The sequence below is a fragment of the Haemorhous mexicanus genome, chromosome 1, assembly GCF_027477595.1.
Source record: "Haemorhous mexicanus isolate bHaeMex1 chromosome 1, bHaeMex1.pri, whole genome shotgun sequence".
Classification (NCBI taxonomy): domain Eukaryota; kingdom Metazoa; phylum Chordata; class Aves; order Passeriformes; family Fringillidae; genus Haemorhous; species Haemorhous mexicanus.
In genome coordinates this window covers 57,791,649-57,811,011 of record NC_082341.1, presented here as the reverse complement: position 1 = coordinate 57,811,011, position 19,363 = coordinate 57,791,649, and the positions used below count along the sequence as shown (strand labels likewise).

General features: G+C 34.8%; 1 protein-coding gene across 1 annotated transcript in view; it reads right to left on the bottom strand.

Moving 5' to 3' along the window:
• The window catches only part of CNTNAP2 (contactin associated protein 2), a 1,014,330-nt gene that overhangs the window by 555,924 nt on the left and 439,043 nt on the right, over positions 1-19,363 (bottom strand). Inside the window, exon 4 of the mRNA XM_059850210.1 lies at positions 13,009-13,156. Within this exon, the coding sequence (XP_059706193.1) occupies positions 13,009-13,156 (148 nt within the window). The remainder of the gene's footprint in view (positions 1-13,008; positions 13,157-19,363) is intronic.

Here is a 19,363-nt window from a genome sequence, read left to right as displayed (position 1 = left end):
TTGGAATTGTTCAAAGTATTTTTCCTTCAGCTCAAACTAAGGATTTTATTAGAAACATAGAAACTTGAACACTCAAATCTAAGAATAATACTGGCTTTATACATTTACTAACATAAATAAAACTCAAAGTACATGGAAAATACATTTGAGCTCTCTCTTGGGTGAAATAACCTAGGGGTATGTGCATGTCTAGCTTGATGAAGTTCCTCTCTACAGCTGGATTTAATAAAAGGAAGAGGTTGGTTTATTCACAGCAAGTATTGAATGTCTGCATTATGGCAGAAGATCAATCGTTCAAATTCCCCTACTTCATCTGTGGGAAATACAGTGCTACACAAAGAGATTTCATTCACTGTGTCTGCAGCTATCCTAAGACACAATTGTCAAACCTAAGGTCAGAATTAAGTCTGAATAACACAAAATTAAAGGTTTTCAGAAGAACCGCCGCGTAATTCAGAGTTGTGTTTGATTTGAAGTCTTGCCTGCACATAATGTATGAAAATGTTGTAAGCATTTAACCATCACTGATAGAAATCCTTTGGTGAGATACCACCAGGTCTTACTAAAAGTGTGCAGTGGAAAAACTTCCAGTAGACTTCTTTCCCCTTTGTTACCACCAAAATTTACTTCAAGTTAGTAGAAATCTTCAGCAATGTGTAAGATATGGTACTACCCTCTTTCAGTTTTCAGATTGGGTGATTTATACTGCGACCTAGCTTAGGCTTACAGAGGCATACTCAGTTCCTGGGCAATTATCCTGCCATTTTCCTCCAAAACCAATGCTGTGTACAGCTAATACTTGTGATTAGTTACATTAGAACTAGTGATGACAAAACAAATAATCTTATTCCTAAATTTATGTAAGTCCTTTGTTGAGTTTTGAAAGGGCTGAAACTCTGCCAACTGAGTTTGAAATTTATCATATATCCACAACCTGACATTTCCAAAAATTGTCCATTGTCTCATATCCATATTATAGAAAGAATTTAAATGATAATGAGGTACAAAACCACTGATTATGTAAATAGTCCAACTCAAATCACTCCAACATTTTTCCACAAGTGAGGACTTCAAGGCAATTAACTTTTACTCACAAGTTGGACACAAATTCATTATATAAATGTATGAAAAGGACTGTGCACTTCTGCTGTCATTCAAAATTCAGAAAACAATCCTGAATATTCCCTTTTTTTTCACTCTGTACTTATGAAAAATCAGACAGGGAAGGACTGGAATCAGAAACTATACACAATCAAAGCGATGAGACCGAAATCATAGCAGAGACTTTTGGAAAAAAACCCTAAAAATGGAAAGGAAAGAAAAATTAGGTCAGTGAGTGAAAGGTTTCAATGATAATCAGTTGAGACACTGACTTTACTAGGTTCCTTTTGAATCTCTTGGAACAGCAGTCAATAAAAGGGCAGTACTGAAGATGTTTATTAGAACTGTTGCATCAGTTTAAAAACCATTTACTGTAAGATATAAGCTCAACAGGCATTTCTCATATCACACTATTGCCAACATCCTCTACCACAGCTACAAAAACGTCCTCCCACCTTGAAGAAAACGAGCAACTACCTTCTCTGGCCTGTCCATGTTTACTGAAAGTTTGCTTCTCTTGACTGATTCATTACCCCTTAACAAAACATCCTGGGTCTGACTCACCGTAAACAAAGATAATTACCAAAACAAATCACTAAGAAACAGCATTGCCAGCCTTGCATATAGGTTTGGTACAAAAATTGCAGTTCTTCCCAATCAATTTTTAGGAGTTTTTTAGGTAAGGAAATTATTGACGCTATTTTTTTTTATAGCTGTGGCTTTAGAAGGCCAGTTTCTCAAGTTCTTCAATTTATTTAAGACCAAGAGGAAAATTAAAGACATATGGTCTATTAGGAAAAAAGAAAAAGTAATAAAGAACACATCCCTACTAAAAGAATTAAACTCTAATTACCTTATCAATCTGGAAACATAGATAGAAACATTACAATGCAAGAAAATTTCTAGAGGATTTGTAGGATCAGATTCTATCCCATAAGCTATTCATTATTTTTTAATATTTATTATTTAATAATAAGATATTCATTATTTTTTAACAGTAATCCATCTGAAACTTTAAAATGCTGGCTGATAAAATCTGAGGTATAAACAGAATAAGAATGTATAAAAATCACTTTTTTTCTCTTTTCTTTTTGATTCACTAACATTATTTTCAAAATTTCCACAGCTTTCTTCATTATTTAAAGACATATTCTTAAATTTTAGAATTGCTAGGCACTTATGTGAGGAGCTTGGTTTTCTTAGTTTCTAGGTAGTACAGGAATGGCAGCTGCTCATTTAGAAAGAGGTCAGATTGAGTACCTGAAACAGGTATATGTGCATATGATTACGGTTCTATAACATAACTTTATGTTCTTTTTAGTGAATGTAAATCCCAGAATTCAAGTCACCATGAAAGTACAAAGGCTACACCCAAAATTGAATGTGCATTTTCACTCTTTGCTGTTGGTTGCCATTTTGGCTTGTACCTTGTCATTGTTGTTTGATTGAACCTTTGCAAAACGTTAAAACTGAATTTCAAATTGATGTGCGTAAACTTATGAACATATTTAAATTTTTCCTGCAGTATTCAACCAGTTTCACCATGAATTCCTGAAGGATAGTTGAATTCTTAATGTGCCATGAATTCCTAATTTTTAAAAGACAGCTAATTTTTTTCCCCCACATTTCTACATCCATGTTATTATTATTACATGCACTATAAAAATGACAGGGTACTATAAAGGCTTTAATCATCTCTGATGCACAGTGGCCTTTCTAAAAAATCAGAACTATTGTAATTTAAAGGATTTTCCTTCACCTGAATCTGCACCAAGTACAAACAGGTAATTAGAAAGTGAACTCTCTAACCCTTTTCTATTCAATGAGCAATTTAGGAAGCCATCTAAATATCCAGATGAAACCATACACAAAAATACTTCCACTCGAACTATATTCAAGAGAAAAAATTTCCTTTGTTTCCTTTGTTTAGCATTACAGTCAGAACAAAACCAGAAATGTTCCAACATCATGGAGCCTTAAATCTTCAAATAAAAAGGGCTACATCTGAATAGAGCTAACATTTTTCCATACATATTGCATGGAACACTTCCATTGTGAATTAATTACTTCTTGTGACAGCCTAAGAAATACTTAGACTAAAAGGAAAGCAGCAAAGAATCCAACCTCAGAAAGCTTATGAGGCATTTGACACCCTCATAACCGAAGCCATTGAATCTATGATTTTGCCTAGCTAAGCCAAATATTCGTTTATTTTCGTAAAATTCACTGGTACAAGAAACACACCTAAAAGTTTGACTGTTTGTTTTCTTATGGGCTTTTAGCAACAGAGAATTATTGTACTGGATGGACGTCACTACTGTAGGTAGTTTTACCTCATTCTCCAGTTAGTTGCACCAGCAGGAGAGGCTGGACAGAAAGGTAAATGTTCCTTCTTTGCATGGGGATGCCATCAGGAAAGTTGAAGGTAAGGCAAGGCTTGCAAGGCACTGTCTCAGAGTGGAAGTGCTGTTGGGAAATTTATGCTGCTCCAGAGAGGACTAAGAATTTTACAGAACGTCTAAAAATTTAGACCAACAGAAGCAGGATGGGAATCATATAGGATAAACTGAAAGCTCTGGTCTCATCCCAGAGCTTTGAGGACACTGGCCCTGCCACCTGCACTGCAGAGAGCTATTCTCCAGGGTGGAGCCCTCAAACCTGGGTCATAGCTTCTCATGCAGAGCTCTGGGCATAACAAAACATAATTGTTCAGTTGTGTTTTGTTATGCTCTATTCTATTCTGTTCCTTTCTGTTCTGTTTCATTCTATTCCATTCCCTGTGCTCACCATGAGTTGAATAACAATGTTAATATTTGTCTGAAATGCCAGCAGTCTCTGAAAGACCTATAACACAAGGGTTACAACTGGAAACAGGATTTCATTTTATTTTCCTGACTCTGTTTCAGAGACAATGCTCACAAGCATTAACACAATGCGCGTGTGCAGCCAGGAACAGGATGCTGCATTCTTCAGTTTAGCTTTAAAAAGCATCCCCTGCAGTCTGGCAAGAGCAATTAACAGAGCTACAGTGTTTAAAAGGCATTTGAATAATGTCTCTAATACTTTAAGTTTTGGGCAACCCTGAATTGGTCAAGAAATTGGACTCTTGTAGGTTCCTTCCACCTGTACTCTTCTGTTCTTTTGAAGAAAAATATCAGCAGTGAGTGAAAGGTGAGGGGACCCTTAATGGCCACTAGACAAGGGCCATACAATGTCACCTTCATGAGATGGAAAAACCTGAACTTTTTCCCTGTTTTAGAGGATTCAGGGAGAAGCTGGCATCACAGTGACCTAACTCTCCAAAGGTATGCTCATAAAGATGATGGCCCAACTCTGAAACAGGACTGTCTGGAAACAAAACTCTGTAAAGGGATATTTTACATGTAAACACCAAGGCTCGTTCTAACCTAATAAAAGCATTACTCTGAAGGGCTAAATTTATTTTTTCCTGTCAGTAATGTTGACTCTTTGATAGGTGCACTTTCTAATCAGACAACGTTAATCTTTGGCAGAGAGGAAATAAGAATTTACCCACAGTAAGACTCCACTTGCCATACCTAAAATAAGAGATACAAAATGCATCATCTTCACCCAGACTTCTGCAAAAAAGCAGAATAAACTGAACTGAGTCTGCAAGTAACTGCATCCTTAATCTATTTTATTTCAGACATTCAAGAAAACAAATACCAGTGAGGTTCTTCAGGCTTCAAATCAATGGCATAGAATCGAGACCTACAGTTTGAAATCTGCTGATTGTTTTTGTTTCATGAGAAAAAAAAAACCGAAAAACTACCTGATTTCTCTAGTGAATGAGTCACCATGGACAAAGGAATCGGTCACCACTTAAAGGAATGCAAGAATATAATGCTGGGCATAGACATCATGAGCCTTCATTCAGGCAAAAAAGGATGAAAGGCAAGACTATTGTGATTAGACTGACGTTTTTGACTGTAGTTACCTAAATTCTTACTTTGGGGAAAAGCACACTCTAGTTCTGCTTCTGGTTTTGATGTTTTCAGATGGTTATTGAAGGATATGTCTTAAATCTCCATCTTCCTACTGACTGGTTACAGACCACCGTAAGAAGGATCCCTTCTGTGGTGTGTGTGGGCAGTTGCTGGAAAACGGATTAGAAAACATTAGTCTGCTATTTTTATTCAACAGCCATATCTGGCTTTAAAAAACATTCATCAAACCCTGCAAGATTTTATCAAATTTGGCCATAAATTTGGTTTATATGCTAGGGAAAAATTTTCATTCATTTCACAGCAAAAAACAATAACCTTTACAGACAAGCCAGCTGCTTACATTCTGCTAAAGGAAATGATGAATGATTAAAAAAAATATGCAAGCGTAATTGAAAATTCTGTAGGAATGTGACTTAAAAAGCTGGTGGGTCATGTATTCATACAAAATATACTTGTTTTTCTCTGACTGACTGTCATGGTTTAACCCCATCCCATAACCAAGCCCCACACAGCCACTCACTCCCTCCCTCACCAGCAGGATTGGAGAAAACAGTGGCAGAGTAAAAGGTAGAAAACTCATGGGTTGAGATAAAGACAGTTTAGTAAGGAAGCAAAAGCCAGAGGCAGAGCAAAACAAAAAATTCAATCATCACTTCCCATGGACAGGCAGGTGTTCAACTATCTCCAGGAGAGCAGGGCCCCATCACACATGATGGTTACTTGGGAAGACAAACGCCATCACCTCAAACATCTCCCTCTGTTTCTTTCTTTTCCCCACTTTAAATGCTGAACAAGATGCCCTACAGTCTGGAATATTTCTTTGGTCATTTTGGGTCACCTATCCTGACTGTGTCTCTTCCCAGCCTCCCATGCAGCATCAACTTTCTCATCAATGCAGCTGTACAAGAAACATAAAAGATCTGGGCTCTGTGCAGGCCCTGCTCAGAAACAACAAAAACATCTCTGTATTATCAACCCTGTGTTCAGCACAAATCCAAAACACAGCCCCACACCAGCCACTGCGAAGAAAATTAACTCTGCCACAGCTGAAACCAGCACACTAATTACATTTTCAGTGGCAGCTAACAAGTGAAGCTGTAAAGAATACACACAGTTGTTGCACTTTTTAAAGCTGTAGTGCTTGAAAATATCTGCCAGCAACCTCATTACAATTACAAGTGGAAAATAATGCATTTCTCATTTTTGTACTGGATGCGAAAAGTTGAGAGGAAAAGTTTGGTGGTGCTCACAGGGGTCCCAGGATGAGGGAAGAGATGAGAAAGTTGACTCCATGTTTCAGAAGGCTTGATTTATTATTTTATTATATATATTATATGAAAACTATACTAAAAGAATAGAAGAAAGGATTTCATCAGAAGGCTAGCAAGCAAAGGAAGAATGAAATGATAACAAAAGCTCGTGACTCTCAGAGAGTAAAAGCCAGCTAGACTGTGATTGGCCATTAATTAGAAACAACCACATGAGACCAATCAAAGATGCACCCATTGCATTCCACAGCAGCAGATAATTATTGTTTGCATTTTTTTCCTGAGGCCTCTCAGCTTCTAAGGAGAAAAAAACCCTAAGGAAAGGATTTTTCATAAAATGTGTCTGTGACAGTAAAGAACCTCATATTGCATCAGATTAACAAAAAGATGAAGAATAAAATAAATCTTTTTCTACTAAAAATTCCTTTTAAGTTAAATATTTCTGAAATATTTGATTTAGAAAAAAATGTTAAACAATAAGGTATTTGGAAATATGTTTTTTTTGTTTCAGCCTGAATCTTCTGGTTTTAGAAGTTTATTTCTTAATGCACTAAACAAAAAAACCACAACTTTTTTTTTATTATTTTAAAATTTAAGTGGTATCTATTACCAAAAGCAGCCTATGCTTGTTTCAATGTTAACATCTGAAGGTAATAAATGGACTGAATCCTGTTCTCACTTATTTTTCATGCCAAAAGATATGAAAATGTGTACAGGAACACGCACAAGTGTTCTTTCCTGGAGAGGCCATGGAGAAGAAAAATCTGTAGTGAGAATACTTATAAAGACAGAGGGTATTTTTAGTCTTAAATTACAAAACTCTTCTGTTAAATGACTAACATGACCTGAGACTATCTGGAGGATAAAAGGTGGCCATTCTTATGACCTTCAGAAAAAAACAAATCTCTTGTCTGACAAAAAGGTAGACAAAAAATGCACTAACAAGGAAGCAAACTTAGCAACAGAGCTCAAATTCAAATGGATCTTTAAAAGTTTGCAAAGAAAGAGTTCACATTTCTTTTCCCCTCACTCTCCATAGTTTAGATATGAGTATTCATCCATGCACCTTTAATGTCAGAAGGAGAGTATCAAGCTATGTTGGCCACTGATGAGCTGTGAAGATGAAGGCTAAAAATCAAACCCATAGGCCTAAATAGGCTTAGAAGTTCCCAGGACAGAAATACTGAAATTTGAGAGAAAAGGGGAAAAACAGCTGGATGCTTAGCAGAACTCTTTACTGTCCAAAGCACTGATACAGGGAAAGTTTTTGTAGCTCACAGCAGCCTCTGCTAAATGATTCTTTTAGTTCTGTTTTTCCCCACATTACAATCCCTGTATGTTCAAAGAACTGTCACTTACAGCAAGTTAGTAAAGTTTCTAGAAATATTATATGATTCCACAAAATGAACACTTCAAAATTATTCTTCTTTTCTGACAGTTATTATTTTTATGAAGTTTCATCACTTAGGTGGACAGAAAAGTCTGATCAGAAAACTTAGTGGCACATTTATTGTAAGTAATAAAATATCATAAGAAGACCTAGGAAATTTTATGCAGATTACTGGACTACATAAGTACCTTCCCCATTTAGGCATACATTCACACATGTACCAAAAGTATAAGAGCAGAAATATGTATGCATACATTTATTAACACATTAGAATTTATTTTATTTACCACAGGGTATTTCAATAGGAGTCACCATACTTCAAGGGACCTTTTTTATGCTATATGCTGGTGAAACAAAATATCCAGGGTATACCTTTGAATCTGGACATGTGAAACTTGATAAGATTCAATAAAAGGGAAATAAAGCAGCTTTCTCGTCTACCTTAAGCAGTCATTTTGTTATTTGGATACAACAGATTATTCTGGACAATATGGAAGTTTCTCTTTTAAGTGTGTATGGCAACCATGGGGCACAGTGAGACATGGATAGTTAGTCAGTGCCTATAGCATTAAACCAAGCTAAGCAGGTTTCAAATAAGAAAATTTTCTAGCAGATAAGTATAGCTGAATGCAGAATGAAATGTCAAAGGAAACAGTGTTTTTACTCAAAGTCACTCTAGGCAAACAAGATTAACTACAGCAACCAAAAGATCTGTTCAGCCCACAGGTTTTACCACTTCAATACTTCCTAATCAGTTCTCGCAAATATTCATTTGGCTCACCCCTTAAGAGCACCTCCAAATTTTATTTTAGTTCTTGTAACACGATTCCATGACCAAAATTTTGTTCACTTTACTATTTGTAGAGTAAATGCTCACCATAAAAATATTCATTATTTCATGAATAACCGCAGGACTGTGGTTATTATTTTTCCTTCTTTTCCCTCCCTCTCTAAAAAAAACCCCAAACCAGTCATCAATCACAAAACTGAAACAGTTACATTTGACATAGCAGTACATGTAGTTGAGCTAATATCTGAAAAATAAAAGATTTGCAAATACATGTCATGTGACATTTGTTCAGTCCCACTGGTTCCTAAGTGTTAGCAAATAGAGGTGGTCAGTAAATGTAAACAGCTTGGCTTGCAGCCATTTATGGAGCTTTAAAATTGTTCCTGCCTTCAGCATACTGAATATTTGCATGGCTTTCTGCCGTCTCCAGGTGTTTGTGTTTTTTTCAAGTATATCCTACAATTCAGAAATGAGTCATTGGAAATTTGAAAATTTTTACCATCAAATGTGCAATTGCATTGAAAAGATACAAATGTACTGTTTAGATCCAGAAAATCAGAACAGTCATATAAAAACTCCTCTATGAATAAAGGTATCATGAGTGTTTTCCTCTCCTAGGATTTCATGACTCAGAAGGCCTCTTACAGCTACCTTAAAAAGCATAGCCAAAGCCTATGCAATAATATTCTTATTGCCGTTTTTTTGTAGGCATTCATCTGCCACAGGATGGAGATCAAGGGAACTATTCATATGGCAAGGATCCTGCAGGAGCTTATGGTCTTCATGAATCAGCAGTAAAAGTACTAAATTGTAGTTTTCATGGCCTCCAGATGCCATGTCTTTGCTGCCTGTCTCAAAAATTCATAAAAGTGAACATGGCGGAAGATCCATGTCATGTGCCATTGCTCTCTATCTCCAAAAGAGCACGAATAAAATTTGGCCATCATTTTTCATTTAACTGATTTCAGTGGATATTTTGACTTTGGTTATATTGCTTTCTTCTTTGTGACTTGCTTTTAGATACATGATGTTACTCCAAGTGTAAAGACCCTTTCCCCCTTTATGGTTTATGAAACTTACAATTTTAAAATAAAAGCTATAAGTTTCATTGACCAAAAAGTGGTTTTTATGTTATATAATAATCTATTTGCTATGATTTTTCAAGCTTATTTTGCTCATGAAATTTCCCCATTAGTTTAGCTATTAAGCAAGTTCTTTACCCAATTTTAATATTTTTTTTCCCTAACATGATATAGTCAGTTTTCCGCTATAGAAAAAGAAAAAAACCCCAAATTTCATTCTGAACTTTGTTGTAGATTAAGGCCCTAATTCTTTTTTGGTGACTACTGTGAACTCTTCTGATATAAGAGAATGCCACAGATCTCATCTACACAAAATACAGAAATGAAATTTAAAAGACAGAACGGATTTTAAACTTTATGCAAACCAACAATAAAAGAAGAAGATTTGGTAATGCTATTAACTTCTTCAGGGTACAGATGTGAAGTCTAATTGCTCTCTGGAAAACACACCTCTTTTTAAACTTGATTTGCTTGGCAAGGAATGACATGGAATTCACCCCAGTACTAAAAAGTTAAATGTGTATCTTATATACATATGCAAACAAAATAGGAAGCAGAAATATGGCAATTAGTGACCTGATATTTGTACAAGCAGTTCAATATGTGGAAGCATTTTTCTTAAAGGTCTGAGGCTAATGGCCAGGTTGCAGCATTGTGCAAGAAGAGTTTTAACAGCCAGTGTGCATGACTTTCCAATTAAACCTGTGTGCAATGTGGGAAAATCTGAATTTTGTAACTGAATATATCTAAATAAAAGAGTATATTATTTATTAACTAAAAGAAAAATTAAAATTGTGATATATTGGGCAGCCTTTTATTTAGGTAATAGTTCCAAAAATTGGGCCAGATTTGGGTAGAAGCCTGTTTTATAATCAGGCTTTTAAAATTGGTGATTATCTAAATGGTTAGTTCCTTAAATGACAGAAGGATTAATCTGGAAATAACACTGGTTAATGGCAGTGCTTATATTTATATGCAAATATATGCACTTCTAATCATAAGGTTAAAAACTTGGCCTCTGCCAAAGGACACATCTACATGGAAAGGTGCAGCATTTACACCTGGCTCCAAATAATTCATTTGAAGACAAGCTGGGAATTTGTAAACAGTACTCCCTGGTTACAGTATTCATACCAAAGGGCTGCCTTCCTCTCTCTTTACACAGTTATTTTTTAGTTTTTCTTCTCAGCCACTCTGCTGCTCTCTACTGATACCATTTTTGGAGCAGCACAATTCCTGCATGTAAAAACCACACTGCATTGAAGCAGAAATGTTGAAGGAAAAGTCCCTTTACATATAAGACCAGAATATATTAATTTAAATCTTACAATAAAAAAATCTCCACTGATTAGTGAAATAATTTCTAATACAAACAGACCGGTAATGTTCTATCACTAAAATGATGAAATTACATTGGGCCACCTTAGTTCTTCTGTGAAGACACATTTTATCATTATTTTTATGGTTCCATATATTGTGTCCTTGGCAGAGGCTTTTTATTCTCCTCCAAAAGTTCAGCAAGCAAGCAACTTTCCATCAAACAACTGAAATAATTTTGGCAGCAAGCTGTGTTTTACTTTTTCTCACATTTACTTTAAGCCTCTAAAAGTATCTTATTGCATACCTACAGCATTTTTTCTATTCATTTTATCAAAAAGTACCATTTTTATGTGTAAATGTTGCAGTAAGTATCGTGGGGTTTCTTGTTTGATTCTGCTACCTTTTATTTGGTTAAAGAGAGTTATATTTGACAGTAAACTAGATGTTGGTTTCTTGTATCAAAGGCCGGAATTTACATTTGTCGTACAAGCAAGCAGGTATTTATTATGATGGAAAATTAGCCAGGCTGTAATGTTTGGTGTACTTAAAACAGCACGTAAAACATTTTAGCAGTATGATGGTAAACACTTGTTTATTAAGAGCCATGTACTGAATAATCAGAGTTGTGCCTAAAACTTCAGAAGCTCAATTCTCTTTGAGTATGAATTAACTTAAGTGTAACCTACAGTTCCTCAGGCAACAGATATCATAGAAACATGGAACAGCTTGGGTTGGAAGGGACCTTTAAAGGCCATCTAGTTCAATCCCTCTGCAATCATCAGAGACACCTTCAACTAGATCAGGTTCCTCAGAGTCCCAATAAATCTGAGTTTAAATGTTTCCAGGGATGGAGCATCCACTACGTCTGTGGGTAAATTGTTACAATGTTCTAGAACCCTCACTGTAAAAAATGTCTTCCCTATATCTAATCTAAATTGACCCCCTATTAGTTTAAAACCATTATGCTTGGTCTTATTGCAACAGGTCCTGCTCTTGTATTTTTGCAAATATTTATAACAACCATGTGTACCCCCAGTGCAGCTGCACCAATACCATAGCAAGTTTGACTTGATTTCTCAACTAAGTTCCAGCTGTTGGGAAATTCTCTGTGATTCAACATACATTTTTAAAACATTAATTGTATGGAAATAAGAAAAATTATATCAAAAGTCTATTCCTCATGGTTCTATTGGTGTTGAATGAAAGTATGGAGTCTGTTGGCTATCTAATAAAAAAAAAAAAAAACACTGAAATCACAGTTTTTTTGCTAGTCAGGATGGTAAAAGACTCCAATAGGTCTTATGTCACCCAAGGAAGTTAGTGATGAGTCTTCCACATTTTATTCTGAAGTCTGGCTATTAAAAGACAAACCTCAAATAACATCTTCCAGCTAAAATATCAACAAATCCAGGATACTGCCTAAAAATTCATAGAAATAGGATATAATAAACTGAGTTTTGCAGGTTTGCTAACTTAAACACTGGCTAGACTGAAGTAAAGGAAGGGCATAATTTTTTAAAGCATTATCAGTTCTGCTCTTAGCTATGGAAGTACTTGTACCATTGCTCACCCAGATTTCAGAAGAAATTCTGAAGTCACATTCAAGTTCTCAATGAAATATAACAGAAAAATGTCAGATATTTAGAAAATCTTAGCTATTATGATAGAATTCTTATTTACTGCTTTAATTTTATCTCTCGTACCCGGCAAAAAATTACATCCTGTTTCCATTTCATCTCTCAAGACCCAACATGATATGATCATGCTTGAACATGATCTCTTCTTCAAATGTCCCAATCAAGCCTCTACAATAGCCAAAGCCTTCTGTAACAGAAACCATGAAGATGAAAAGGAGCAACTTCAAAGGAGTATTGCAAATCCCAATCTTGCATCTTCCAGAGAAGAACAAGCTATCAACTCAGAATTAAAGTTCCAGTAAATATTTCATGAAGCCCTAGGTAACACAACTAGCAATCCTGAACCCAAGGTCAGGATTGCCAAAGACTGTGACATTTGCATTTAATCCAAAATTCGAAGCCGGTATTTATTTAGGGGTGAGAAAAAAAAGGATCGTCATGGAAAAACTTACAGTAGGAGCAACCGTAGACTTCAATTCTTAACCCAATTTGTCCCTCTCCATTCCAGTCCAAAGGAACTATCCTTACATAGCGAGCAATAACTGGATGTTGTAAATCATGCCGGACCACGCTGTCAGAGTTTGTATTTCCAGGAAATGCCTAAGGGAGAAAAGAAAAAAAAATCAGTTCTAATGACTTTATGGTTGGCATCTGAAGAAATACATATAAAATACTGTAATAAGTATCAACAGTGGAACAAAAAACCAAATAATAAGGACTACTATTGCAGACCATAGTCATCAAAATATTGAAAGAGAGAAAATTTTAATTGGTCTTTTGCTTGCAGTTATAGGAATAGCTAATTACATGCTCAGACGCTACTTATTCAAAAAATATGTCTTAGAAGAATAATTATTTTGTACCATGCATAGTAGATCCAGCTGGTGGTAGATGTAAGGAAGATGCACAGGGTCCTTTCTTTAGTGGACTCACACAATTAAAACATGTTAACAGTTACATTCACCTTAATTTTTTTGTGCTGCAGCTAAACGATGACGAAGGCTCTCCTCACTTCATAACTAGGTTAGTAAGAGACATTAATTAGTGTCTTTGAAGTACTTATATATTTGGGTGGTATAAGGAAGTGAGCAGTCCTCTCTTCTGAGCTGAAGAGAAGATGAAGGAAAGCATACAGTGACCAATAACAAAAAATCCTGCTGAGCAGCTTCCGACTTTCTTAATCTTGTTCAAGGAATCCCAGAACCTCAATGCTCCACAGTTCAAGAATAAATTCCATTTGGAAATGTTTTAATTTTATGATGCTTGGTATAATCTTATCAAAACCCTACTAAATATAGGTTTGCTGGTTGTTTTGGTTCAGGTTTATTTGTATTTTTTTTCATTTCCTAGAAGTGTTATGGTCAAAGGAGGCTGAATATAGGAAGACATGATATTTTCGACATAATTTAATTAAATTATAGATAAAAAAACTCTCAAAATGAAAAGTATTTTCTATAGCTCTCCAAACTTTTTACCCTGACTTGTTCTTTACCAGTCCTTTGTCATACAGAGAGCTGATCCCACCAGGTACCTGGCATTTCAAGGGTTCCTATTGCTATATAAATCAGTAACCTCTACTGAATGCAAAAACATAGTCAACAGAGAATAAGGCTTTCCCAGATTAATAAAACACATTCCATTTAGTCTTCAGCAGAAGAGTATCTTTTAAACACAGCCTTCATTTAAATAAATGGGAAACAGTAAAACACGCTTTGTGGATAATGCAAATATCAGGCCAAAATCCATTATTACAAGACTGAAAAATCAATTTGCAGGACCTTGAAAATTATGCACAATTGCTGTAAAATCTCCTTTTCTGGCCAACAGAATTTAAAAGTATAATTTAGATCCACAACTCTAATAGGAGATTTTTTTTTTTAACAGGGAGTGAATCTCTGGCTAAAAAGAAAAATAAAAACATAATTTTACAATAAGAAACCTCCTTGCGAAACTATTTTTTCAGAAAAAAAGTCTAAATACCTATATAAATTAGACAAGATTTTCAGATTAATAATCTCATTAAGTCACTTAAATATTATTGCCAGATATCATGCTTTTTCTTTAACCCAAACTGGGAAAATTATCAAAATGGCTCACTTATCTGTAAAATCTGTCTCATGAGCCCAGCTCCAAAATTCTTTGTTCTATAAACCATTTCTCTTCTTGTGTTGGATACTAACTTCTGTAAGCTGCTTCATATTTCAGCTCACATTGCAACAAAAAGACTGGGAATGTTATTAACCACTTTTTCAAAGGTATTGCTCCACAGGACAGCAACAGAATAAAAACAAAAAAAGATAAGAAAATAAGTCCCCAAATCCTTTCTAAACAGTGTTTTTGAACATATATTAAATGGAGCTTTCAAACATATTCACCAAAATTTTTGTCACTCCTTAAGAAGAAACTGTTTAGCTCCAAATAATTTTCAAAATTTAACAAGGCAGGTTTGTAGGACAGATAACATATTTTAACAGGCCAACTAATACAGTTTAAAATTAATAAATTAAATAAATCATAAATAATTCAGCAGAGTTTTCAGCAAAAATTATGTGATTTTTAAATTTCACTTTGGCTTTACCAATATGCTTCAGCCACCCCACTGTTCATGGGGACACCGCAGAGACAATCAGTATAATTCTCTTTGCATAACTAAAGAACCTGGAGAAAAGAGAAGGTAAGGGTTTGGCAAACTTGGAAGCAAAGCTATGGAAAGTTAAGATTCAGAATCAATTTTTTATCCTGTACTTTAAGAACAACTACATTCTAATCAATAATTAAAAATGGTAGAGCTAAATTATAAATTCACATAAGTATTGTAATGAAGCAGCACACAGCTTAACAGTAGTGTCTAAGTAGAACTGGCCAAAATGCTTTTAGCTTCCTGTAAAAGGACAGTTTGAAACCATTTTACAGTACTCAATTCTATAGACAAAGGAAGAACATTGCAAAATCTCCTTTTGAGAAAATGCTTTTTGCAATAAAGGATTAAAAAGAAATTCTCAGCATTAAAGAATTCATACTTTAACCAAAGAGTAAAATGATGGAAGGATGGTGGTTAGATCCTCAACCAGGTAAAGATAAAGATGTTTACAATCTCTTGGCTCTCTGAAGCAGAGAAAAAAATCCATGTATTTCACTGAAAAACATCACTACATATATACCAGAGAATCTAACTTAGTTAAGGGGGAATTTAATTCTTAGCCTCACTTAATTCAGGTGAAGAATTCTCCATCCAAATTAATGATCTATTCAGAGACAAGTACTAAAATTCCTTCAGTGTAGGCTCTTTCTAGGATGATGTAAAAATAGGGCAATACATGGAACAGGAGGATGACATTTCTTTTCCTAAATGAAGAACTACTAAATTTTTTTCATAGCTTTCTTTAATTACTAGTACTTTTTTTTTTCCGCAACTTTGATTTTATATACTCACTGATATGCTCTTGATAGTTGTTTTTTGCCTTTTTAGCAGAGCAAGAAATAATTTATGTCTCTGAATTTCTGAAAAAATCTGTGCTTCTAACTTTATTTTGACATTGCAAAAGTGAAAACAGTACAGAGTCTGTGTTCCCTGGAACTATAGCTCTATAAATGGCAGAAACAGGAAATAGATGTACCATTAGAAAATATGGAAACATCCACAGGCAGGCAGAATATGTCTTCAGGAAATAAAGCTGGGTTTTTTTGTGACTCCAAGGTGAGCTAAGCATGAACTTGACTAAACCTTGAAATTTTTATTTTATAGAAACCCCCTAAATTCCAAACCAAATATTTTTCTCAAAAACTAGAAGGATTACAAAAGTGAGATGTTGACAGCCTTGGTTATGGCTGCCAGCCCTCTGACTGCACAAAAAAGAAAATCTGGAAACTGTTTTATGCTTGAGTTTTCAGGAATCTGGACCATCAATGAGCAAAGCAGGGCTGGCTGGGCGCTGAAAGCTCTCCACCAGAAGTGCAGTGGAATGATGTTTGGCACTGCAGGGCAGAGCAAATCCAGGGGCTCTAGAAAAATTCACATAATGAACTGGTTGTGCACAAGTTGCCTGAAATCCGCAGCAGATTTCAGAGAAGACAAGATGTTTAAAAAATTTGTTTCTTCTTTATTACTTGGACATTTAAGAAAAAAAGACAAAGCCTGAACGTCATCAATTCTTCTTTGCTGGTGAAGATTTGCTTAATACCTATGAAAACCCAGCCCAACTGTGTCATGCATACTCAAACAGCAAGAAGAGGATTGGGTAAAGGAGAATGTAAGAGATTAACTTCAAGAAGAACCAAAAAAAAAAAAAAAAGATGTAAAAGAAAAATGTTAAAAAAAAAAACAGGTTGCAGAAAGAAAGAATAATAGCAAATGAAAAAAAATTATAATGCATCAGAAAGTAACAAATCTAGGTTATCTCCATTTTACCTCAGTTTTGACAGGTCACTGTACTTTCATCTGTGCTCTTGGGAGTAAAAATAAGTCATAGGAAGCAGTAATCTTTTACTTGAAGAAACATTTCTGCATTCTCTCCACTGAACAGCACAATTAGAAACACTACAGTTTGCATACTGTACTCTTTCCCTACAAACAAACACATTCAAAACAAAACAACATATCTACAGCATTCTGCATAATCACCTTACAGAGAAATGCATCTGAATAGAAAAAAAAAAAGCAGCTATCTGAAATAATTAAAATATATAGCAGGTATTTCCCTTATCCCAAAAGATGAAATCCTCAAATGATTGTGCTGAATTTTATCTTTAAGATTTGTGGTTATAAAATGACCAGAATTTGTAAGAGCTCCTGATTAACAACAAATGGGATCAACTAAACATTATAATGCTGATGATGGTGGGCTCAAATGATCCTGATTCTATTACCAGTGCTAGCAGTAAATCCCAATTTCAGTGGCCATTCATACACTTCCCTCAGCCACATTTCTCTCTTTTGTATAAATGTGTGTGTGTATTTATATATATATAACCACAATGTTATGTGTGTAGTGCTAAAAATTTCTGGAAAACTACTCACGTACTCCAAGTGAGGAACATCTAGTTGCAGGCTTTTACTAGAGCTGAGTACACGTTTTTGTCCTATGCTCAAAACCTTTCCTAGCATTTTTTAATCAGATCCATCTTTTTGTTCACCTTACACCCTTATATTCTCTACTGATTCCTAGGAAGTTTACTTTCAAGTTCAAATTCTCTCTTTGTATGCTGAAAACATATTCTAACCATGCATTCATCATAATTTAATGAATAATATAATTGAATTATCATTACATGCAAAGACTGAAGCCAAAAGCTCATTTGCTGTGTTTTAACCTTTCACATTTCAAAACAAAACAAAATGATTTAGCAACATAACATTATTGATCTTTATAACAAAATATGCCAATATTTTATAGCCTTATAACTACTCTTTTACTCAAAAAGAACTCAACCTTCCCTACTGGAACTTTGATTTTTTGGTATTTTCACAAAAACCTCCAGAAATCTCTAATTTTCAAAAAAATTTAAGGAATATTGTCATTTTTTCTTCACAGATAACTAGTAGGGCTTCAATTCTGTATAATGTACCTAGAAATATTTTTTAAAATTTAAAGACAGAAAATTGAAGAGCAAGATATGATACCTGAAAGAAAAATTACAAATATGAACTTCATTATCAAATCTGTGAGTTTTGATGTATTGATGGTTGCAGTTTTTCTTTTAAAACCAGAAACAAGTGAAACTTCTGTACACAAACAAACACAAACAAAAATCCCCACACCCTCCCAACTACTGCATTCAGAACATGACTCAGTAACTGGATGGAAGTGAAACATTCTTTTATCTTCTGGTACTGTTGTAGGATATTATCATTGTTTAATTTACTTTGAGTAATGAAGCCTAAACAAACAAAGAACTCCCTATCCATCTTGTTCATAAATCCCAAACACGAGAATTAACTGCTTTTCTCATACTTCTATGTACAATTGCTCATCCTTTATTTATGCAGAGAAATATTACCAAGTTATCTGAATTTTGCTAGGGAAACTGACTTCTTTTAAGGACTGGACAGCAACCCTTTGTTGACCTTGTATCATTGGAATCCTTGAGACAGTACACATGCAATGCACATGTGCACAGACTGAAGGGTTTTGTTTGTTTTTACTTTACCCAGAACTCCATTTAGTAACCCTATTGCCCTGACCTTTAGAATCATGAGCAAGGGACACAGACATATGGATGATGTTAAATTTTACTTTATGGGACATCACAGCATCACAGCAAAGGCACTGACAGTGTCACAAACAGTTTCTCCAAGTCCTGAAATTGAATACACTCTTCCAGATACGTGTGAAATAGCGGCGAAGATATTCTTCCCTTTTAGGTAAAAAACACCAAATATAACATGTAAAATTTTTAAAACAGATATTAATTAACAAAGCTCCTAAATTATTTTTCAGCCTGTATAATGAAGAAGAAATTTCAACCCCAATGCTGAACTAAATAGGTTTTTTTCCACTTGACATAAAATGGGAATAATCCTAAAAATCTTTTAAACCTGAGCTATACACAAAAAATATTAAAATATAATTAGGGTTGTGAAGTCAACACAACTAGTAGAAGTTATGTTTCCTGCAGAGTCTTAACAAATTCCTGAATATCATTATGATATTAATTTATGTACATAATTACCTGCTATTAATTCCCCAGAGATTCATATAGTTACCAGTGAGAAAATTGTGATTATTCATCCTGATAGACTAAACAACTGAGACTGAAATACCTTGAGGTTTTAGGGTGGTTTGTTTGTTTTTTTCACTTTTAAACATA